The sequence below is a fragment of the Hydractinia symbiolongicarpus genome, chromosome 15, assembly GCF_029227915.1.
Source record: "Hydractinia symbiolongicarpus strain clone_291-10 chromosome 15, HSymV2.1, whole genome shotgun sequence".
Taxonomy (NCBI): domain Eukaryota; kingdom Metazoa; phylum Cnidaria; class Hydrozoa; order Anthoathecata; family Hydractiniidae; genus Hydractinia; species Hydractinia symbiolongicarpus.
Genome location: NC_079889.1, coordinates 1639530 through 1663357, shown reverse-complemented (window position 1 = coordinate 1663357; position 23828 = coordinate 1639530). Strand labels below are relative to the sequence as shown.

The 23828-nt window shown below is 33.3% G+C and overlaps 2 protein-coding genes across 4 annotated transcripts; both read right to left on the bottom strand.

Annotated features, from left to right (window-relative positions):
- Positions 1–523: 523 nt before the first annotated feature.
- On the bottom strand, positions 524–11230 carry LOC130628753 (regulator of G-protein signaling 17-like). Of its 3 annotated transcripts, XM_057441756.1 has the most exons (8): positions 11060–11230; positions 3025–3215; positions 2592–2820; positions 2272–2361; positions 1738–1799; positions 1491–1657; positions 956–1045; positions 524–879 (listed from the first exon to the last, which is right to left on the bottom strand). In XM_057441756.1, exons 3-8 carry the CDS (start codon positions 2792–2794, stop codon positions 769–771), a joined length of 723 nt encoding a protein of 240 aa, XP_057297739.1. In that variant the 5' UTR covers positions 2795–2820; positions 3025–3215; positions 11060–11230; the 3' UTR covers positions 524–768. The 3 variants fall into 3 exon arrangements, with proteins under 3 accessions (XP_057297739.1, XP_057297738.1, XP_057297737.1); XM_057441755.1 differs by lacking the exon at positions 3025–3215 and having other exon boundaries at positions 11060–11229; XM_057441754.1 differs by lacking the exons at positions 3025–3215; positions 11060–11230 and adding an exon at positions 4622–4804.
- A 6960-nt stretch (positions 11231–18190) lies between these two features.
- Positions 18191–22464, bottom strand: LOC130628764 (uncharacterized). The gene is made up of 4 exons (XM_057441767.1): positions 22186–22464; positions 21028–21167; positions 19377–19523; positions 18191–18811 (listed from the first exon to the last, which is right to left on the bottom strand). The coding sequence occupies exons 1-4, from the start codon at positions 22352–22354 to the stop codon at positions 18581–18583; spliced, it is 687 nt and encodes a 228-aa protein (XP_057297750.1). The 5' UTR covers positions 22355–22464; the 3' UTR covers positions 18191–18580.
- Between the last annotated feature and the right edge of the window lie 1364 nt (positions 22465–23828).

Here is a 23828-nt window from a genome sequence, read left to right as displayed (position 1 = left end):
ACAATCGTTAAAAATCTTTATTTATACCTTTATCGGGTCTGTGAACATCTTCAATTTTGAATAAATTTGCAAGGCCGCGTAAAGTCGAGAGGACTAGGTCCGAATAAATAAGCTTACATCACATCGTGCAGAAAGTCCGTAAGCTCAGCAGCACACCTTCTAAAAGTTTGTTTAATTACTGTTTACATTGTTCGATGATAAGACGTCTTGTAATAATGACGAAGATTATAACTAACTTAGAATCGGATAATTCTCTTCATGAAAAAGACTTTACAAAGCTACAGCCACACGAGTTCGAACCTCTTGTGTCTCACAAGGGAGAAATTAATAATGATGCAAAGTGTCGAGAAGAAAGAGCCGTGTTACGGAAACACGAAATGCCATAAATAAAGGGCGGGAAATCCGTGGATTTTTCCACGGGTTAACGACTAGTATTGCTGGATTATGTCAAGGACAAAGAAGATTTTTTTTTTCTACTAGTATAAACGATATAATGCACTTAAAGCAATGCAAAACAACAATACAACGTCAACGTTTTTATTGAAAGATAATTTACAATAATATATTTACATAATTACAAAAAAGAACAAAACAAAACAAAAATTGTCTCACAGGGGAAATGTCATATCATTATTTCATTGGACTAGAAACAGTACATCTTCTACTACTTTATGCCTGTGTCTTTCTTGGGGTAAATTACGATAATGCGTCCAGCGCAGCAACTTTACAAACATCATTTGGATCTGTAATAGCTATCATACTCAGGTATTAGCTAGCATCTCTAGCTTTTTGATAAGCGTAGGTTCCTTGTACTACTGCATGGTAAAGGTCTGATGAAAGGAACCGTGGATAACTTTGTCGATGCATCATTAAATACACCTAAATAATTTTTAATAGACCATAAGGCAATGCAGGTAAAACAATGTTGAACTAAGTTGTGTGGTCATAATCTTACCTGGTTTTGTGCGACATCAAAAACATGTTCGTTAGGATTGTGCTGTAATTCCTCTTCAATTTTTTTTCGTACTGTGCCAGCTACGTTGATCTGTGTTAAAACAGAATATGATGGCAATAGCAACAGTACAGCAAACGAAGAATGAGAATAAGAATAGCAATAATGACAGCACAAGTACAACCTTAAACAGCTTTAGTTTGGGGTCATCTTTTGACCTTTTAGGTGCTTGCATTTAGTTTTCCACAGACACAGTGCTGTCGTCTGGAACCCAACCTCGACCCTGCTGATAATGTCTATCAGTAGTGGACATATGACATAAAAAACATTCTTCAAGGCAAACTAAGTGCTGTTTATATGCTGATATATATTGTGGAAGACTTTTAAATTTTAAACGCAATTTAAAAAGATTTTTAAGTGAGGAAAAACTGTTGGCTCTGAGACCTGAATATTGTCCAGTATATTGCCTATTTTTTATTCCAGTTTAAGGCGAAGAAATTCAGCATCTTAGCTGCTTATAAAGAACACGAAAAATTACCTCATTGCTTGCCATTGGTTTCAAATATTCCAAGTAGATTTTTTTCATTTTTAATTTCCTTTCGTTTAGATTTTCCATGCTTCGTAGTTGATTAACTTCTAACCAGAAAGTTAAATTCTCTTCACTATGTTCTTGTTGAAGAAATATTGAAAATAGTTTTTTACCAGCTGTAAAGAAAAAACATATGATCTAGCAACACTGGCGAATATTGGCAGAAAAAATTTAACAGCAACTCAATAGTACTTACTATCGTCTTGAATGAGCGCGTCGAAATTATTTTCCCATTTTTTTACTTGTTCAAGACCAGGCCTAAGGAGCGAATAAAGTAAAAAATAAGTAAACAAAGTAGTTACTAGTATTATACGAAACGTCGGAAGTTCGAATTTTTGAAGCTCTTAATATTATTTCTGCTTATTCATGCACGATGTTAGCTCAGTATTCAAAACACTGCTGTTCATGTGGTTCCAGTGCTTTAAAGTATATGGACTAAACATACATACATCTTTTTTGTGTAACTAACCCTCACTTGCCAAAAAGAATAACCCCTAGGAATTGCAACGACAGTTCTGCATTTGTCTTCCCTTAACCCTAACCCTAACCTTAACCTAATCCTAACCCTAACCCTAACCGCGCCCTTTGGATAACAAAAAAAAGTTAACTTAATCACTCGTCCACAAATTCTTCTTATTAGAAAAGTACTAAATGATGTGGGTGACATTTTAAGTATCTTGATCCACCTTTTTTAGAATGCGACGCAATTGGGAATTTAGAAAGAACTGACCTTGTCATTTCAATAAGTTGTTTATAACACATAGCTCGTTTCTCGATCGAACTCGATACGCGACGTCGTAATCGATTGTTCATCGGTTTACTAAAACAAGAAGTAAGTCTAATTTCATATCAATGAATGAAACAAACCTTTTAACAAAAATCTGCATCGTGTACTGAATATCTAAACCTTCATAGAATCATATAAGTAAAGTTATTTAAACTCCAGGGACGAATGAATATCCATGTTTGTACGAAGAAGTTAGCTAGTAAGAGCTCTTGAGGCTTCTTTAGTCATAACTAAAAACTTCAATTCGCAGCATATAAACTTACCAAAAACACTTGCAAAGGCAACACCAACAAATGCATATTCGTCTGACACGCTTTTTCTCGATATATTTTTGTTGGTGTTCCCACGGTGTTTGATACGTGTTTTGTTCGTCAGCATCTAATACAACTTTGGAGATGCTGAAGGTAGCCGTAGTGAAGTTTCTTGCTGAACAACAAGTTGCGTAGATTGAAAATGGAAAACACATCAAAGAAGACTTGCTACTTGAAAGATCTAAAAAAGTAAGAACATAAGTAGAATTGATGCATTCAATAATTTTTTGCGAAAATTAAATTTTTATAAGTTATTCCCCGCATTAGAGTAAGTCTATTTTGAGAATGTGTCATCTCGACCACTTGCCCTACCTATTTATAAATTTGACACAATAGGGTTATTATGGGAAGGGAGTTGGGTACAGTATGATGGAGAAGTTTGTACCTGTTCTAGAGCCAAATAATTTGACGATTGCAAAGAAAAATTAATATTGGCGTGAAATGTATTAGGCGATTTCGGACCAAAGTTCATAACATCGCCCAATTGTAAAAAATGTAAAACTTTGATTGGTCGAAATTTGAAGCAGCGGAAACACTTTAACGATGCATGACATTGTATTGATGGCAACACTGACCCTAACAAAAAAAAGCCTGCTTGAGTTATTACATTCATAAAAACATTTGAAAAGAATTTTCAGACTTAAAAAATCCAAAGAAACGTCTCGTCTGTAGTCCATTGTTGTTCTATAAAAATATTCTTTGGAGGAAACTTCAAAGTAAAAGAAACCCTTTGATTGCATAATCTTTTTTAGAGGAAGTAACTTGACAACATGAAATAAAATGTGGTCTATTTTATTGTTTATCAGTGGACAGATGACTAAAACAGAATCTGAGACATGCAATCATTAAATGCAGTTAGAGACAGCCAGGACTGGCATGTGGCCAGGTACTTAAAAGTTTAAAACATACTAATTTTTTATAGTGTTAGCTACTTTTTTATCAGAATCAGGAAATTTGGCTTTTCAATGAAGTCAGTTTTTTAAGCTCACACCGAAATTGTTCTTTTTTTTTTTTACCTTAAACATTTTTTATTTGTTTTGGATTGCCAGTTTTAAAGGTGTATTTTCCATGTTTCCTGCATGAAAGATTTCAGCCTGACCTTTATTCTTTATTATTCTTGTAATTTAACCATTTACAGCCTTATTGTTATGATAAAATTGTTCGTGCCAGAAAAAAATTCCATAAAAGTATAAACTCTGTGGTGTCGATTAATAATATATATAGTATTGTTCTTCATAAAGATCTTTTTTGGCGTATTACACATTTCAGAATTTTTTTGTAAGAACAATTCTAAAACGGCGAGTCTCTTTTCCTGAACTTTAAAAACAAAATATCAACAACCTGAGCCGAAGTTTTGCCATTTAAAAGAACAATACACGAAACAATTCTCTCCCAGATTCCCTCTCAAGTTAACGACTGCTTGTGGTCGTTTCTTTTCTCTGTCTTGATTGTTCATAAAGGCATTTTACATGCTCAATTAGCAACAAGAACGTCTATTCATATAAACACAAAGGTTTTGAAAGAAATTTGAGAATAATTTCCTTGAGAATGAAAACAGGCTGCTTTCTGAAGTTAAGCTGAGAAAGGTTCATAAGGATAGGAACTGCTGACTGCCTAAAGCCAGAGTTTACTGGCTCTCATGAAGAAAGGGTTATTTGATTTTGGCTAGACTGCAGTATTAAGTCATTAAATCAAAGACGTGACTTTATATAGCGTAAATTTTGCGAATTTAATGAAACTGCTGTCTGTTGAACTTCCCTTAATGTGTGTTTTGAACTAAACTTTGAGGTTTATAGCTACTTAGCTAGTAAATATCGCATGTTGTGTTTATCAAAAATGCTTGGAGTTTGCCTGTGGTAAACCGAACACACGAATTTTTTAAAAACTCGTTTGCTTTAACTAGTGTTCGAATCAATCAGCATTCGAATTAGCGAATGTTTATTGTGGGGAATATACACACAATGATAAAAAAAACTCCATACCTTTATAATCATACATGATGCGTCTACTACCGTCGAAAATTAAATCGTTTAAGTATTTTTGTGTGGAGAAGCTTTCACAGCAGTTCTCACTTCATACCCCCGTCCATAAAAAGTTTATTGCGACAGGCTAAATATTTTGATAATTTTGTATGGCCATACGCTGAAGAAGACTCTCAATGTAAAATATAAAGTTATAAATAATTCAGCTAATAAACGCACGTTTGTTCATTCTATAGTTCACCATATTGTGGAAGATAAAACCGGGGGTAAGGTTCATGGTTATTTTAATAAAACATAAACAAGCTCTGCAGTTGCACAACGACTGCTCAATGAAATTTATTTCGCAATACGACAACTAACATTTCACATTCTTGTACATTATTCATGCCTGAATGAGTAGCTTTTTTGTACGCCTGGTTTCCACTACCCATGGCAAAGACATGGTTTTTATCAGCTGTTATGTTGACCTGATTATTTTCAAAATATGTTACTTTTTCATTCATTTTATTCTAAAATACTGTTATATTAATAAATATAATTACAATGAATTTACACACAGAATATTGTGTAACATCATCGCAGGGAAGACTACAATCAACGTGGGTGTCACGATCTTTGAGATGAATAGTTATTTTAAACCGATAATAGAAATTAGGTAGCTTTACAAAACATTTCTAATAAATAATAACAAAATCTTTAAGTATTTTAAAATGGGTAGCATAAACATTAAGCAACCTCCTGAATAGTATACTGTCATTAACTAAATTTTTTTAACAGTAGTCGCGCTTAGATTTATGTCAATTTAAACAGACGGCTGTGGACAGAAGAATAACAGTAGAGGTGCCATATTTTAATGTGGTGAAAGACCATGTTTGGGCCTAAAAGAAATTTTTAAATATTCATTTTCTAAAATCGAAAAAAAAATTTCTTGACTCGTTTTATTTAAGTTTGTAAGTGTGAATCAGCACCAAGAATTCTTTTTTTTAACAGTTTTAATAACAACATTGATCAACCTCGTACCCAGGGTCTTATGGCCCCTGAACCGTCATTTCTAAGTGGCCATCAACTTCATCAACAAGGCTAAATGCGTTGAATAGATTGAATATTGACAAAACTTTCGCCTAATTTTTAATCAATGCTTACCTCCTGCGAAAAACTAAATTGGATTCATATGCAAGATGTGGAAAAGTTGTCTAAGAAACTTTATATGTGTTTGAGCAATCTTGATCGCTTCTCAAGATCTTTGACTTAAAAGGTTTTGATATATTTATGCTAATTAATGCATGACATCAAGTATATGATGTAAATGAGCTGCTGTTTTAAGGGTTAATCAGGTATGTCGTGATGTAAATATGGTTCTGTTTAACTTCTTCTGTCATGATTCCTCATAACTAACCAAATTTCCAAGTCCCGTAACTCTGAAAGCTATATAGATATCTATAAATGGTGAAAAGAGTGATAGACATCTATTTAAGTTCTTTCGTATAAAACCAACTTGTTTTTCAGGGAAAATTTAAGAGTATTGAAAGTGGTTTTAAAAGAAAAAAAAATGCGGTCAAAAAACGGCTACTCCCAGACCAGGCCAATTGTATTTGCGAGACTCATTTGACGTAAATATATATATAGTTACGTAATCATAAAAACTTTTCTTCTCAGGGTGACTGACTTTCACGATTCATGTTATTTTTAGGAATAAACGTGAATCTTTACGTAAATGCAATGAAATATTTATGAGCGGAATAACTTTAAACGGTACACACAAAGCTTCAGTGAGAAATAAAAATGTTCTTTCTGAAATCGGCCTTTTAAAGAAATTTGTTGAAAAAGAAAAATTGACTTCAATTGATCAGATGTGTTTGTTAATATGCAACAACTTTATAAAGTGAGTCACTTAAGGCTTCGTGTTTTATTGAAGAAGTTAAAGGAACTACAAAACGGCTGTTGTCTGTATACCTTAGCTACAAACCCTACACGAAATCCAAATAACGATAGTGAAAATTTCTATACATACTGTACACAAAATAATCTTTTCTCATTAACATCCAAAAATAGATTGAAACTATTGAATCCAATCAGTTTGCAAGAAAATAAATTAGCCAATTAGCCAACTAGACTTATTGTTAGAGAAACAGGCAAAAATACGTCACATAAAGTCAGTACTGACTTTCGTGTTCATTCTACTTCCCCTCGATTATTTACAAATAAGCTGTCTGGACACCTATGACGTGTGAATCGTGCGTAATTTCTGGCATCTTTGGACACTTTGACTTGGGTGGTCTGTTTAGTACGCGTCATTCTTCAGATTCTACAAGGATTAGAGTAATAGCCATGACTTACTTAAATCGTTTCGTAGTTCTTGTAAAAAATACCTACAAACCTGGACATAATTGGGGAAATTGTCCGTTTTGTAACTCTTTCGAAGCAAGTATCACTTGGTCAGTGCTCTGCAGCTGGTAGCTACTTTTCAAACGTTTTACTTAGGAAGAGATGAATAGGCCGAGTAATCAACGTCAAAAAATCGCTAGCAGCAATTTTCACAATGTCCGCATTATGAAACAATCGACTTTGACAAGTCCAAAATATCGTGGAATTGGAGCGTGCTGACGATAGCAAATATTAGCACCCTTTAAGTTTTTGGATTTAACCAAGTAGTACAAGCCCAAGTCCGCTGTGAAGATAGTGAATTTTAACAAAGTTCGCGGTGGGAAAGTTCTTAATTGCTTGCGGTTGCAGTATTTGAAATTCCGCCCTCTTTCCAAATACAATGCGTCTAGGGATTGAAGAGGCAACATCTGTTTAAAACACATGCTTAGTGCTGCCAGTATGTGATTAAGTATAGTAATTATATGCTTTTAAAAGAGGGAATTTCCCTTGTCAAAATGCCAGACATTTCCTTGTCAGAATTTCAATTATTTCTGCTAATTGATCACAAATTATCCTTCCTTTATTAACATAGAAAATTAGTAAAACACATTTTACATTTTACACATTCCAAATTCATTAAGTTCTAGAAAGAAACATTAATGTTCTTCATATTTTCATTTTGTACAATATTTTTTTTTATTATTTTATATTTTATCAAGTTTTAAAATATGCCAGTCGTATGCCTAAATCTTGTGGAATCTCAGCTTATATATGCTTATAAAATTTATGCTTGTGAGAGATGTGTAGCGGCTATTTAGATATCATAAAAGTTAAAATACAAAGAGTGTTAATACTATTTTTTTTGCAGATTTAACAGAGCAAAATTTCACACGGAAATCTAGTTGGTGCTTGAGATTGTTACTCTGTTGATAATTCTATAAATAAATAAATAATATAAATTTGCACCTTAAAAGCATTGATAATACAACGCTTAGTTTAAACATTCTAGTACATTAATATTATGGAGATGAACTATAATAATAGTTTCTATTTCGTTAAAAATGGAAATTGGATCTTTACTTTGCGTGAAGGGTGCGTAAATTAGCGATCTCCAGGTAATGCAAGGTGATAAGCTAAGGACCGGAATGTATAGGACGGACTAACCCTGGGACTTTTTCAATGATACTGAAAGCCGGGCAGCGCAATATGCTCTGATTTAAGAACAGCATACTTGATATACATGATAGCTATCATGTATTTATACAAATTTTATAATTATATGACATGATGGATTCCGCTTAGTCATTCGAAGGGTTTTAGTTGTTTTGTTTTGAGTAAATTGTAGTCCTCACTGCACTGCACTGCACTGCACTGCACTGCACTGCACTGCACTGCACTGCACTGCACTGCACTGCACTGCACTGCACTGCACTGCACTGCACTATCCTATACCAAACCATACTGTACTTACATTGTTATACTACGCTAATTGTTAAGAATGATCGCAGTAATACTATATCCATGGCTAAAACGTGCTGCCTTGATAAACTATGAATTCTTAAGACTCTGTGGAGTCCCATTGGGGATTGCGTAACACTGCTGTACGTAAACATGAAAGTTTGGATTATTTTTTACCAAACATATTTTAAAGTTTGTTGACGTGTTCACAAGTACTATTGGAACAGATTGTAAAGTACTTTAATTTTGAATCTTTGTTACCAGGTCCCAGGATCGCACTTTGGCCAAAGTAAAAATACGAATTATATTTTTCAAATGTAATAAAATAATTGGAAACAAAAAAATAATATTCATTTGTAAAAGAAATAAAAAACTTTTAGTTCGAACATTTTTTCATATGGATAGAATCGCCACATTTAATGGACGGTTATTGGAGGTTGGCGCTAATCCGGAATTAGGCGCCTAACCGGGCACAGTAGTGGGTTGTTTAAGACAAAAACGTGCTTCATTTAATTAACGCGGTATAATTTATTTTTACGAATAAAGAATATGAGCTGTTTTTCTTTCCTTTTTTCTCTCTCGAGATAGTTATTAAAAGAAAGAAAAAATTATATCCAAATTATATCTTTCATCTTTGATATTGCATAAGTTATTAATTTTTAATAAGTTTCAATTTTACATTTACAAAAATAATTTCAACACAAATATCTATTTATTAATTTTTTTTCGAAAACAACACATGTGATATGAGAACTTACCGCCCACACAGAAAACAATAAAAAACGATTTGACCCCAACTTCAAATAGTGTTGTTCAAGTTAGTTGGTGTTTAAAGTGTTGATAATTTCGAACAAAAATTTTTAATCCAAAAATTTTTTTGCTTTGAAATTTTAAACATCCCATGTTAGAACATTCGTTGTTTTCAAAATTAATTTCATATAATTTGTTTTTGAGATACAATTCTTGTAAAAAAAATTAGTCAAAGATACTTTAATAGGAACCGAAACTAAAAACAACCTGTCTATCTCAAGAAAAAGGTTGATCTAAGTAAATAAAGTAAAAAAATAGTTTTCAAAAAATATTACACTGAAACCTGTTTATAGCAGATATTCTTTATATAGCGGACAAATCTCTAGGGTGGGAACTTCTCTGAGAACCTCATGATATGACGGTCAAATCATAATAAAAAAAAACTATTTTTGTATTTCTTTAATCCTATTATACTTGGGGGGGGGGGGCACAAAGTGCCCGCGGCCTCTTTACCTAGGCATAACTTTGGATACACATGTGATTAAGTGCTAAAATTTTTGGGCTATTCCTAACTTTTATTAGGGCTTCTGATGAAAAAAAAAAAATTCGAAAAAATTTTGAACTTTGCTGGGGGTATTGCATTTTTTGGACGGGGGTAAATTTTCTGGATTTTGAAAACCGTTGACATTCATGTAAGAATGTTTACTACATGTAGGTTATTTACTAAGTGGTAACCAAGGTGTTGCTAAGGTGATTATATGGTTACTAGGGACAAAAACCAGACCAGATTTGAATGACGTCATTATAATGTTTTCCTTATCTCGATTATCTTTACATGCCCTGTTCTACATATATGCCATGTTTAATCACATGAGCATCAATATTTCTGGTAGAACGGCTCTTTGTATCTATATCGTTAAAATAAGAAATTTTTTGGCCAAAATGACGTCATTTTTTATCCCAACGACGTCATTAAAATTACTTTTTTCATGTGAAACATATTTTGGTATTCATTCCACATATCTACCAAGAATCAAGGCCGTATCATTATTAACACGCGAGAAATTAAACCGTACTTAAAAATTGGGAAAATGACCATTTTTCACATGTGTGACGTCATTTCTAATCCCTATGACGTCATCAAATTATTTTTTTACCTGGATTGCGTTTGCACTAACACATTCTCCAACTGAGTCAAGTTTCATCAATTAAGCACCAGTGGTTCAGGATTTATGTCCCGCGGGCACTTTGTGCCCCCCCCCCGGGTGTTACAAGGGCCAAAAAAGCTCAGGTACATAGGGTTAACGAGTCTTTGAATTTGTTATTATTGTAACCAATTTTTACCTCTTTGGAAGTTGAAGTTGAAAGCTGGTACCTACCATCTCTTAGACAGGACACTTTTTTCAGTCCAGCTGGTATTTCTATAGATAGAGAGCTTTCGCTATAGTATTGTCTTTGTCTCAAATTTGTTCAAAATTAAGGGACTGAAAAGTTTACAGCCAAATATTTTAAAAATTAAAGTTGCTGAAACCAAAGCTTGTCAAAATGAAGCTCAATGTTGCGTTCAAATAGGTTGTAATAATTATTGATTTATTGTAATACAATGCTAATTCCTACCCTGTTTTTAATTTCTTAGTTACCCAAACACCAAGACAAAGCATTAAGATTGACTTCGTGTTACAACAGAGGCAAACAATAATATGGCTAAATAAACGTTCAATTCACTTTTATACAGCCATCCGTTTTACTGAAGACATTTCTCTTTAAAAAAATTCAAATTTTCGCACTTGATTTTGAACCTGGTGAATTATGTGTTATGAAGTCTCTCACTTCAAGTGTGCGTAATTCTCGAAATAAAATTCCCACCTTTTAAACTACCATTTTCTCACTTGATTTTCTTTTTTTTTTCTTCTTCTTTTTTTATCGCTTTTTCTTTTTCAGTTCAACTTTAAGGTGGTTAACTGATCTACTGCAGCTGTTTACAACAAAATATTAAAGTAGAATATAACAGACAGATGTTGAGTGTAAGTTTTAAATTAAAAAAATTAAGTGTGGGTCAATCGAACAGTGTATTAAAAATGAAATTAATTATAATTTTTAGAACAATAAATACATAACAACATTTTTTCTACTTTCGATTTTTCCTGGAACTCCCTGAAGGCTGAAAAAAAATAAGTACTGCGACTCGATCTGCTTGTTTTTTGTTTTATTTTTAAATCGAAAGAGAAATTCTTTATTACTAGATAATAATTTATAATAATGATTTATTATTAACGTCAAAAATACATATTTATAATAACACATATTTTAATGAATTTTTATATATGTGTAAGTTTGTGTATTGAATGACTACAGCAGAATTTCCTATTATTATTATTATTATTCCGAATATTTATACAGGATAGCCACTTCAGTGTTTGAAACACTGTTATCAATGTGGGTCCTGGTTCGGAATGTATACATTAAGTATACACTGGCATTACCTACCCAATTTCCCTCACATGGCATGGGTTGACCCGTAGCTGTAGTAAAGACACTTGCTAAACATGCCCGCGCTTACACCGTACACGTCTCCTAATGAATTGCTGTTTTCAAAGGCGACAAAATTAAGTAGATTAAAAACTAAAAACTTTATTCAAATGAATAAGTAGCTACAGGTATCCTAGGTAAACCATCCCAGCAAACACAAAGACGTCTTAAAGACGTCTTTTCTCGTCTCTAGCTCGTTCGGACGTCTTTCGACCAGAAAAAGACGTCTTAAAGACGTCTTTATAAGACGAGTCAAATCTCGTTCAAAAGAAACGTCTTAAAGACGTCTTTATTTGGTCTCCGTTAGACCAGGTACATCTCGTTCTAAAGAAACGTCTCAAAGACGTCTTTATTTGGTCTCTGTAAGACCAGTAAAATCTCGTTCGAAAGAAACGTCTCAAAGACGTCTTCATTTGGTCTCTGTAAGACAAGTATAATCTCATTTGAAATGAATGTCATCATTTCTTTTCGTTAGGATAATTTCACAAGAAACAAATAACTACGTTATTTCTTTGCCCATTTGCAATAATTGGCGTAGAAATAAACGTTTTTGATATTTCAGAATTTCTTATACAGAGGTAGCCAAAAATTCGAATTAAATTTGTCTAAAAAAGGATACATTTTACAATGAAAACAGCGTTCGAAAGACCGCATAGAATAAACTTGTAAAGAACATCGTTCCATTTCAACAAATGTTACATTTGACGTTTACTTTTGAAGTTAAAGGAATAATGTGCTCCATAAAACAACAAGTAAATGGTAAAGCAAAAGGCTGTTTTTACCCGAGATATGAATGGACAATGAAGAAAATATTTTGGTGATTAAAAGTAAGTATCTTAGATATTCTTTTTTGTACTTTCTCGGTCAGGAACATTTGTGATTTTTGGTCTTTCAAGGGGAGCTTTCATTAATACTTGGGAAAATAATACTTTAAATGCTTAGTTTTAGCTATCCATTCCGCTTCAAGTGCACGTCACACATGTTCTAAAGCTTTAGACCTATAAAGTTTGTTCTTGAAAAAAAAAGCAGTAGCTACTTTATATATTGGTGTAATGACTGAAATGCATTTTATTAAAGGGTTTTTTGGATATAACTTCAAAGAATAAACACATCATCCAACGTGCACAATATGACAGACATATTTTACAAGCAGGGCTCAGGCCAAAGTGTTACTGATTGGCGAAATAAAATGACGCTGTTGTTCAAGACAACCTTCAAAGATACTAACTGTTATTGTTTATGGTCAACAATTTTAAATATTTCTAGTATTAGCTACGCTGTATATTTTTTTGAATGCACGCTTTTTTATAAGCAAAACAGCAGTTTAGCTTAATGAATCTTAGGTTATTCTGTTTTAAATGCTTGATTGTTGCTTATCTGTTGCTCATTGAACATTCATCTTTTAGAACAAGAAAAGTTTCCGAAAGTATATAATGAATTTGTTCTCGTTGTTGTTGCTTATAAAAAAGCTTGTATGTGATATTATTTTATTCTTATTAAACTATTTATTTATATAAATGATAGAAATATAAATTTTCTATTAAATACTTCATCATCGTTTTCTTAACCCTTTTCTTGTTTTGGTTTGTCACACCTCCATTACTAAAATCCTAATACGCATAGGCGAAAATTATTTGAAGCAGGCCTACCTTGGCAGTATAACGTTTAAAAGAGACTAAACAAGGACGTCTTTAAGACGTTTTGGTACCTACGGGAACGTCTCTTAAACGTCTTTAAAACGTCTTTAACACGTCGCAAAAAGACGTCTTTTTTACGTTTCTTAAAGACGTCTTTAGGCGTTACGCTTTTAGACGGGTCAGAGACGTCTTAGAGACGTCTCATCTGGTCTTTAAAAGACGTTTTAAAGACGTGTTTAAGACGTCTCGTGTTTACTGGGATAGAACTTATAAAAGTCAACTGCACAAAAACACCGGCATCGAAACTTTCTACTGAAGTTATTTTTATAGATTGTTTCTAGTACAATTCTGAATAGGGAACTAAAATTTTTAAGCTCTTTCATATTCGTAGTCATAAAACCATATCAACTTATTTTTCTAGACTGTTTTTAAAAAGTCAAGGAGCACATAAATGTTACCACAATCAGTCAAATATTTCTTTTTGCATGTTCCTAGAAGTACTGCTGTCAACCGTACCAAATCATGAGAAGTTTTATGCCACCCCATAACAAAGTTAGAATTTATTATTACCCAGAAAAAATATTAAGGAAGAATTTGCACTATTAGAGAGACAGTTGGAGAAGGTAACTTTGCATCAGCAATTTTTAACCGATAAAATATATCTTGCGCACCAGTATACTTTTTCCCAGCAACACATGTCTGACAACAGTGAACAAGTGGGAATGTCTCCCAGAATGTAAAAAACCGGTGGAAATGTGTCCGTGAGAACAGAGAAGCGGGAATGAGTCGCTGAAAGCAATGAACAATTCGCAGTTCCCGTAATTCTCAAGATTCGCATTGCATTATGGTAGTTGTATTCATCGCCGAATATTAGATGTAAACAATTATGGCTGCAGTAATGAGTATCACAGAAAGTACCGAAGAAAATCCACTGAATTCTACAACTATATATAATAAAAAACAGTGTTTTTAAAAACTCTACAACTGGCAGTATCACTGGAACTTCTAGTTCTGTTTCTTTTACCTTATCAGATGTACAAGCAGCTAATACAACCGTCATTGGCTCGAACAACAGTGGCGGGATAACATGCTGTGTTCCTCACTGTTTTAACAACTTAAAACGAAACAAAAAACTTAGTTTTTATATCATTCCTAAAGACAAGGCCTTGAGAAAACAGTGGCTTGCTGAAATTAGCAGAAAAGACTTCAAGTCAAAAAGCTCACATAGGTTTTTCTCATCCCACTTTAAAGGGGGTAAAAAGGCATATATGAATAAAGTGCCAACTATTGTTCCAAAGGTCGCATTGCTAGTCCCTAAGAAACCAAGAAACACTTGTACTAGTCTTGGACTTTTACCAGAGTTATTTTCACCTATTCGATCCGCAAGGGAACAAAAAAGTTCACACAAAGTTGAACCGACATGAGAAGAGCATCATGCCATGGAAATAGAACTTTTAAAAACAAAACTGGAGGAAATAACAAAAAAAAAAAAATGATGTTGAAAATATATTAGTTGAAAAAAATATGCAGGCATAATAAAACTCACTTTAAATTTTATACCGGATCTGAAAGCTATGAACTTTTTGAGGCGTTATTTCAAGAATTGCAGGGAACTATCCAATGGCCAAAAAGAGGGAAGGATACCAATGTGAAAGGACATTATACACTTTTTATTGTAAAGTGCTACGTAGCTGCTTCCATGAAAAGAGCCAAATACGATTTATATGTACACCTAAACCAAAGCACTGGAAAGATTTTATATGCAACATGCAAATGTAAATCCGGCGTAGGCGGCTGCTGTAAACATCTAGCTGCAACTTTATATCAGCTAGTAGACTATAAGGAACTCGATTTAAGTTCCAGATGACAAAACTTGCACTGATGTTCTTCAAAAATGCCATGTTCCTGGAGAGGCTTCAAATAATGAAGCTATACTATTTTCTGAATTAACATACTGGTACATGAACTATTGAAGATGCTTGCGGTATATTTGAAGTATAGTGGGCATTGTACGTGGGCGTATGTCACATGTCTTTGCACACATTTTTTCACCTTAATACTTTCTTATAAAAAACTCTGGTAACTCGAACCACGGATAACACCCAAACACTCCTTACCTCGACCCACTTTTCGTACCCACTGAAGCTAATTTCTCCAGATGACACGAACTTTTTACTCGAAAAAAGAAAATCAAAGACTAGATAAATGTCAAATTTTAAGTCTTTGTTTAGTTTTTATTAAGTCCTGATATAATATAGATAGATGTTTCTGTCAAGGGAAATTCATTTTACAAGGGACTTGCATGCTTTTTCATCGCCAAGATTGCACCTTTTTCTAGGAACAGTTACGTATGTATTGAAAAAATTGAAAAAGATTAATTAGAGTTTCTTTTAACAAACAAACAAAAACTCACAAAGAAAATGTGTTTGACATATTCTTTTATTTAGCTTTGGGCTCACAAACATAATTTCCCCAATTGTGATTCTCGGACCTTATTTGTAAAAAATAAAGCCTGAAAAGCAAAAAATTTGACATTGAATCGCAAAATTATTGCCAGAGAAAATCACGCTAATTAATGACAAAAAAGGACTAAAAATTGACATAACAACGTGTTTGGAATTCTTCAGTAAAGATTAAAATTATTGATAACAATCTTGTGTCATTACCCATCAAGAAGATAATAGTCCTCCTTTGCAAAAGAACGAAAAAAAGACTAAAATGTGAAAGAAAGTTTCTATAGGAAAATAATCTAACATAATTAGATGGTTGGAAATCCCTTTCCCAATACCAAGGCGATAAAACGCAACGTTAGGGAAGAAAATATTTAATCATATACATCACACAAACAAAGTAGACATTACGTTTTTTTACATAGGTTGCAGCCACGGATTTAGACTAGGGCAGCACTGTCACGTGACACAATAAAAAGATTATTGCACGAAATCCTGCTTTTATCGCTTCCCGTTGTTGATTAGCACATATATCCTATGTTAGCCTGCCCTGTTTTAGGTCAGACAATCTCGATATATTTGACTATATAGTATAATAGTGCACAAACTTTGTCAACGTAGTTTCCAGCAATCGCTAAGGTACGCCCTCATTTATGCCGTAGCACTTTTCGCCGTGACCTAAATTGTGCACCACACAAACCATTTTAGAGTTGTTTTATTCTTTGCCTGAGGGTTTGACCTTTGGACTAGATTTTTTAATATCCACAAACCATGTCAAAGTGCTTTCTAGGTATCGGTGAGGTGTGTTCACCGCCTAAGTATTTGACCTTGACTAGACTTATAGCAAAAGCCTTTTTGATGGGCTACCTTCCATATACATTGAAAAAATAAATCTAAAAATCAAAAGAAGTTGACTTTTAATATATTGACTTTAAATCCTTTCGCAGCGAAAAATTTGTGCATTTTCGAAAAAGGTCATTCTTAAGGCAAGGCTTCGCTTTGGGTAGGTCGGCCACAAACCCACTTGATTTTGTAGAGAATCCGGTCTACCTTCAGAAAAATCTATCAAGAGTGTCCAAAGATCACAGGATTTTAAGATGTACTGTTAGGCTCAAATCTTTATTTAAATTATCCCAAATTTATTTCCAGTTTTGTTTTTGGATATCAACTGATTACCTATAACTTTTTTTAAGATAACAATTTATCCTTTGGAGGGGCTACGAAACGGCTGTTGGATTTCGACATTCGTGACTTACACGAAAGTCGAGCTACAAATAGCTAATAACTTAAATCATCTTTAATGTAATATTGGGTATCCAAGTATAACTGAAAATGACAGAAAATTTCCCTACATATATTGACAATGCCTAATTTATTCGACATCAGCATTTACCTTGCTTTTACTTCAAATTTTTTATTAAAATAAGCTTCAAACTTTTGAACTAGTTAGCTATAATATCCTTTGAAATTTTGCATAGAAAGATACAAGTATATTGCACGTAAAGCCAGTCCAAGTAACAACAACCTCCTGTTGTCTATGTTTTCCCGTCAAAACAAGCTTTCGATTTACTGATATTCAGCATATTTACAGACCGTAGCTTATTTTACCCTCAAAGGTTTTCGGCTGCATCAAAAATATGAACACATACACTTTACCAGCCATAGACGCACAAACACTAGCCTATTAGTAAATGGGATAAGGCGGTAAGGCCCTGGAATAATCCACTTAAGCATGAGAACAATAAAAAAGAATCGTCACTTGAGTTTTGATGACGTGAGCAAGGACTCGTCAATGCACAAAAATTTGTTTTTACAAATTTGTTCACCCGTTGTTTCTATTGTGTAGAACTTAAAAAGCTGATCAAAATAATGTCTAGGATCGTATGTTTTTGACCAACGCCTAGATATTATAGCTTAAAATTTTAAGCAAGGTCTTGCCAAAGTACAAGTTTTTTAGAAATTTGTATACTCGTTGCCTTCATTTTATAGATATCGAAACGCTGATGAAAAAAATGTATAGTATCATGTACTTTTGACAAACGGTTGCAGATGTACTGAGGTTTAATCGAAACAGATTTGGGGACCCAGGTTTGGGAAACTTACTCAATTTGGTCCTGGGTTGTCCCTAGTTACCAACGCGGTGAATAATGACTTACATTACCGCCCTGTTACCAAGTTCTTCGGTCTCAAAATTTTAAGTGCATTGTATTGGCTTCTTTAATTTAAATTAAGATTTTGAGGTTACATTAATGTTATTAGGGTCGTACTGTAATATCAGAAGATTTAACAATTGAGACATAATTCGTCCAGCTACATCAAAGGAAAATAAGAAAATCCACTGTACCTGTTACAGACAGTAACACAGAAGTAGCATATTCATGTAGGGAGCCGTCGGCTTTAAGTAAAATATGATACACGTTGGGCGTTAAACGTCTTTTTAAATTTTCTAAATAAAAACTTGGTGAAAACGTCGTTAAATCATGTAAATTTGAATGTCTGATAAATATATCTAAAAAGCGGTACAAAAGGCGCTAAAAGGTTGATAAGATTAAAAAAAAATTATTTTTAACACCAGAAGGTTAAGGGCTGTTACTGATATCCGTTCCTACTTCTTTAACTCTATAGGAGTGTCGTAACACCGTAGTATTAAGGCTAACACTACAGAAACGTGTCCAGTGGGCGTTAAGCTTAAAGGTCTCAACAACTAGTTACAACGTCATATTCTGAGTTCTTTTGTTTTTCTCTCTGAGTTCTTTTATTTATATCCAAGTTTAAAGTTTATGTAATTTTTCGTACTCATTACTTTTTTCAATCATATTTCTTGTGAACTCACCATAATTAATATTTCCATCTCGATCTAAATCTCCTTTCTGTATGAAAGAATCCATTTCAATATTCGATAATTTATCTCCCAAGTTAAACAAAACGCGTCTCATTTCAACAGATGGAATAAAACCTGTGTCGCCATAATCGAAGATTTTAAAGGCGTCTAACACTTCATCCTAAAATCAACAATATAAAAATATATCGGTAAGAAAGTCGGTATAAAGAAATTTTGCACAAACATTGAGTTGTTAAATATATTAGTCAACTGCACAGATTTTAGCGAAGATGGCGTAGTGGTAGCGTAATCATAAAACACTACATTCCAATGTAGTGTTTTCAACTCGCTACAAACCATCTACTGCAATTGGCAATGTAGAGGCAAGAACGTTAGAGCAATCCCATACGTATTTCTAGCGGGTAATGTAACTTAGCTACTGTCCGACGGGAAGAAGAAACTTCCCGTTGCTTACTTGTCACTTTTCACTAACTAAATTTTGGAAATGCCAAATAAGACTTATCATAAATCACAATTTTAAACTCAAAAATTGCATTAAGAAGCCATTTGGCTTTCTAATGCACTTAAAAAAGACAACACAATCGGTCAAAATATAAAGTGGTTTAAAATGCTTGGTCGATAAAAATCTGGCTAAAAAAACTCCCTTAATAAGTAGACTGCACCTCGTGTTTAATAGACCGTAACTTATAATACGCACTTTATCTTTCTTTAAAGACGCTAGTTACCTCTGTATCTTCAATCTTTAGAAAAACAAAAAGAATAAGATTCACAAATTCTTGAATATCCAATTTTCCATTTCCATCTGCATCGGCATACTGTTTTAAACGAGCACATTCGGCATCATTTATTTTATATCCCATCTCATGAAACACCTAAACATATAGTGGAAGAAATGATAAAGATAAAGTTTTACTATATCGAATTAATTGCGATTCTTTGTTTTAAGAGGGTTGACTGTAAATATTTTAGAGGTTGAACAACTATTAAAGCTATAGGAACAACGATGCACGTTGTATAAGTAATACTGCACATTATCTTCCCAAGTACTGCAAAGATGATGGATCTAATGGGACCCGATCCATCATCTTTACAGCACTTGGGAAAATAATGTGCCGAACTACCAAAGTAAAACTATAAAAGAATGCTTGCTTACCACTCCGTAGCAGCCTAGGAAGCTGGAAAGAGGGGTATATTTTTTTTGTCGATTATTTTTATTATGGTAGATACTTATGTAGAGAATGCAAATACAGTTTGAATCTTATAAATTTGCTCTTGTGCGTCAGCCTCAACCGCAGCAACTTTCTTGACTCTCACTCCCCCTTCCCTCACTCACTCACTCACTCACACACAAAAAAAGTAAAATAAAATATTGAAAATTAGAAGCAATATTACTCGATTTGCATAACAATTGCTACAAGTAGTATCACAGATTGTTAACCTTCTGGTTTTTTCAAGCAGGCAATGTGGTTTTTTAAGATATCTGATTGGCTAAGCAATCTTGACGGCGGGTCGATATTTTGCAGTATTCCCGTCGTCAAGAAATATGGTAGCTTAAAATGTAAACAAGTTTAAAGAAGCATTGGAAATGATTATGTATCTAACTTCTACAATACATGGCTAGTTAACTACTAGCTATATTTTTCCGTAAAAAAACAATGATCTGATATCCACTTTTATCAAAAATACAAAACACAACACGACAAAGTTATAACAAATACGTCTCCTCTCATTTTCACACCCGTTCCTTCAGATTTTTGGTTATTGAGTCAATATAATACTCGTTGAAGCCCATGTTATTTTTGGCCAGTTTGCTAGCTAGTTAAAAAAAATCTATATTACAATACCCGTATACGTCTGTCTGTCTGTCACGCAAGATGGTAGCTTAGCTGTGCAAGTAGCGAGACGCATGTGATGTGGTATAAAAAAGGACAGGCGAAACCGTGGATTTTTCCACGGGCTAATGACTAGTACTTAAATATTTGCTGCAACTAAATTTTAATTGCCCATTCAATACATTGTTCTGTCAGTGTCGAACATCGCAATGTTTTGTTTACAAATGTGTGTTCTATACGGACATTCGAATTCTGCATAGAATGTTTGTTATTAGACAGGATTGTTCCGAATTTTGACCTCGAGTGTTTACGAAAGTAGTGCTAGTGAATGATATTATCTCCAGGAACACTAAACCACAACTCTCATTTTTTATTTTTATCTAACTTAGACGGTTAAAAAATAAAATAATAACCAATTGTTTTGGGCGGTACCAAAATATATTGATATTTTGCCGTACAGCCCGGGGTAATTGGTTATTATTGTATTAGTAGAAAACATATAATAGGCAGCTAAATAATAAGAAAAGTAGCTGGGAAAAACAACCTCCATGAGTTCATCTGCAGATACACCAGCATTCATATCATCTTTGAAAGCTTTAAAAACTTTTCGGATTCCGTAGTCATCAACATCTTTAGCATTTTTTGGTTTCTTTTTTTTAACTTTTTGATGTTGCAGCACAGCATCTAAAAATGATAAATTATGTAACAATTCATGAATTTCCAAGAGAAAGAAAAATGAAAATAACGTGTAAATTGGTTTTATAAAGAACAAACCGAACTTTTTTCAACAAATATTAAACCACTTTGTGCATAGCTATCAAACTGCCTCACCGTGACCGGGGTTCTATGCACGGTCCTCAGAACTGAGAGCAGTAAACGGATCTACTACCCTAAGTGCAGCTCGAACCCTACTTATTGCCGTGTAGTATACTAGCGATATGCAAAGCTCGACTTAAATTTCATCACACCAAATATATTTGCCAAAGATGCAATCGGCGTGCACCATTATCCCCAGAGAATGGACACACTCGTATGCCATGATAAACCTTCATATACATCAACATTTTTTCTTCAAAAAACTCAACTTTGGATGATGATTTTAAAACAAACCATGTTAAAAAGTTTAAATATCTTGTTATTATTAAAGACTAGTTGCTATTGAAGCAGAGTGATTTGCTGTGTGCTATGAATCGGGAAGATTGGTTGGTACGTAAATTTAGTTTGTTGAATATTTCCTACATTATTACCCTTTATAATATTACCATTAGGGGAAAAAGGCAGATGTGAATAATACCAATGTTTTTTTCGCGGACATTCAACAATATCAGCAAACAAAATAGGATTTCAAAAAAATCGAATGAAAGTTGCCAAGTGAAGTAGTGAAATGTAAGAAACACCAAGTTTGGCTTTATTATAGGAGTATTTCAGTTGATGAAGGAATTCAGGGTTAAATAGACATAAAACACAGAATTCTTTTTTTTTTCAATTTTTTTTTTCATTTTTTATAACAACAACAATTTGAAAACAACAATTTCCCAATTTAGTATTCTCAACAAAGTGTTTCGTGTATCCTTGGATAAATACTTTTTTGTTTAGATACTGGCCTACTTCGCACCTGTAAATTTTTTATGTATTTAAATCACAAGCCACGAGATGATCTTTGAATAAAAAAAAATATTTTAATTGGCAATAGTATTCCTACCTTTGTCGTCATTTAGATCATAATCATCCGTCTCTTTATTTTCATTATTATATTCTACCGTCACTACCATGGTAACGGGGTTGACACTCACTTTCATGTTACTATTTTTGTCGTCCTTCGCAACAAATCTTGAAATATTCTGTAGATCTTTTGCTGATTTTACAGACATTTTGTAAGCTTTGATGTAAATACTGTGTGATTATTTTTTAGCGATTATTTTGCGCTACCAGTTTTAAAGAAAGTGTGAATTGTATAATTAAATAAAGCTACTATAATATAAAAAAGAGTATAATAGAAAAGAGTAAAAAAGTATAAAGTAGTATAAAATATTAATAATTATACTTTTAAATAATAAAGTTATCAACTGAGAATCATATGCATAATTTATTATTTAAAAAATGTTATTATTAATAATTTTTATTTTAAATCATATTAACATGTTAGCTGTTTTTACTGTTTACTGTTACCTAGCAACCCATAAAATTCGAATGAGGGGGATGGGATAAAGAATGACCTGACAAAAACTTTTATATGATACATATAATTTTTTTCTAAAGGTTTTAGAAAGTACTATCAAGTGAAGTGAAGCAAACACGTATTTCCATATTTTTCTGCTAATTTAAGAAAGGTAATTAGTGTCTGCTAATTCGAATACCTTTAATTCGAACATGCGTTATTTAGGTCCCTTGCTTAATGAAACTCCTTTTGTTGACTGCTGCATATTTCGAATATTTTCCGACGCCTTCTGTGTTCGAATTAGCGGTCTGTACTATCAGGCCGCGAGTAAAATGAGAAATACTTGAGCAAGAAATAATTTTTTAAAAAAAAAAACAAATGGCTTGTCTAAGTCATCAAAGTGAAAGTTTTCATATTAAAAAAGGAAACGCTGACGTCATTGCGTTGCGGTTTTTTATTCATTTCAATGTACACTTCCCTGATTCACTTCAACATCGCAACGACGTGTGATTAGATTAACTCCCACGAAATTTAAAAGATAAAATCTTCTTGGACATATTTGGAACAAAATTAAATTAATAAATTAATTATATTTGTGATTTTGTGATTGGTTGATTGGTTGCAATGTTAAAAACAAACATAAAAATTAAGTTTAACAGTAACCATAGTTACAAATGAAATACTAATTGTATAAATACAATGAGGAAGATCTAATGTTGTTATTCAATGCTTCAAAGTTATATATCTTTTTTGTAAACACGAAAGTAAATAAGTAAATATTTTTGTTTGGACCGTCTTGTGTCGATTAAATAAGTTTGTATACAAATTCCAGGCATCTTGATTAGCTAGATTTGTAAGCGACCGGCGAAAAATAGGAATGGTTTCTAATTTTCGTAAAAGCCATTTTTTTCGCTGCATATTGTACAATATTATGCTACTGCGCATGTGGCACCTTGAAAAAAACCCGCACGCCTTCACGTTTTACGCCCCGTGGAGAAACAGATCCATGGTAATGATTTGTTTTCGATTTCGCGTACGTTACAATGTTGTACCAGCTTTTCAGCGATACTTGAGGTTTGGTCTAATTTAATTAATCGACCAATGGTTCCAAATAGACTGAGAACGCTATGGTAAAAGTGCATCGGGGGATGAAGGTTGACTTTTGCTACCTTGCCTGATAAAAAAAT

What these genes read in the sequence shown, in the direction of transcription:
- LOC130628753 (XM_057441754.1), bottom strand. An exon ending in CAACTTATTGAAATGACAAG is followed by an intron (nt 1,800 to 2,271) that starts GTCAGTTCTTTC and finishes TTCGCTCCTTAG; the next exon opens with GCCTGGTCTTGAACAAGTAA. An exon ending in AACCAATGGCAAGCAATGAG is followed by an intron (nt 1,046 to 1,490) that starts GTAATTTTTCGT and finishes GTTTTAACACAG; the next exon opens with ATCAACGTAGCTGGCACAGT.
- LOC130628764 (XM_057441767.1), bottom strand. Translation starts at nt 22,354, where the DNA reads ATGTCTGTAAAATCAGCAAAAGATCTACAGAATATTTCAAGATTTGTT. An exon ending in TGATCTAAATGACGACAAAG is followed by an intron (nt 21,168 to 22,185) that starts GTAGGAATACTA and finishes TATCATTTTTAG; the next exon opens with ATGCTGTGCTGCAACATCAA. An exon ending in CTGCAGATGAACTCATGGAG is followed by an intron (nt 19,524 to 21,027) that starts GTTGTTTTTCCC and finishes CTATATGTTTAG; the next exon opens with GTGTTTCATGAGATGGGATA.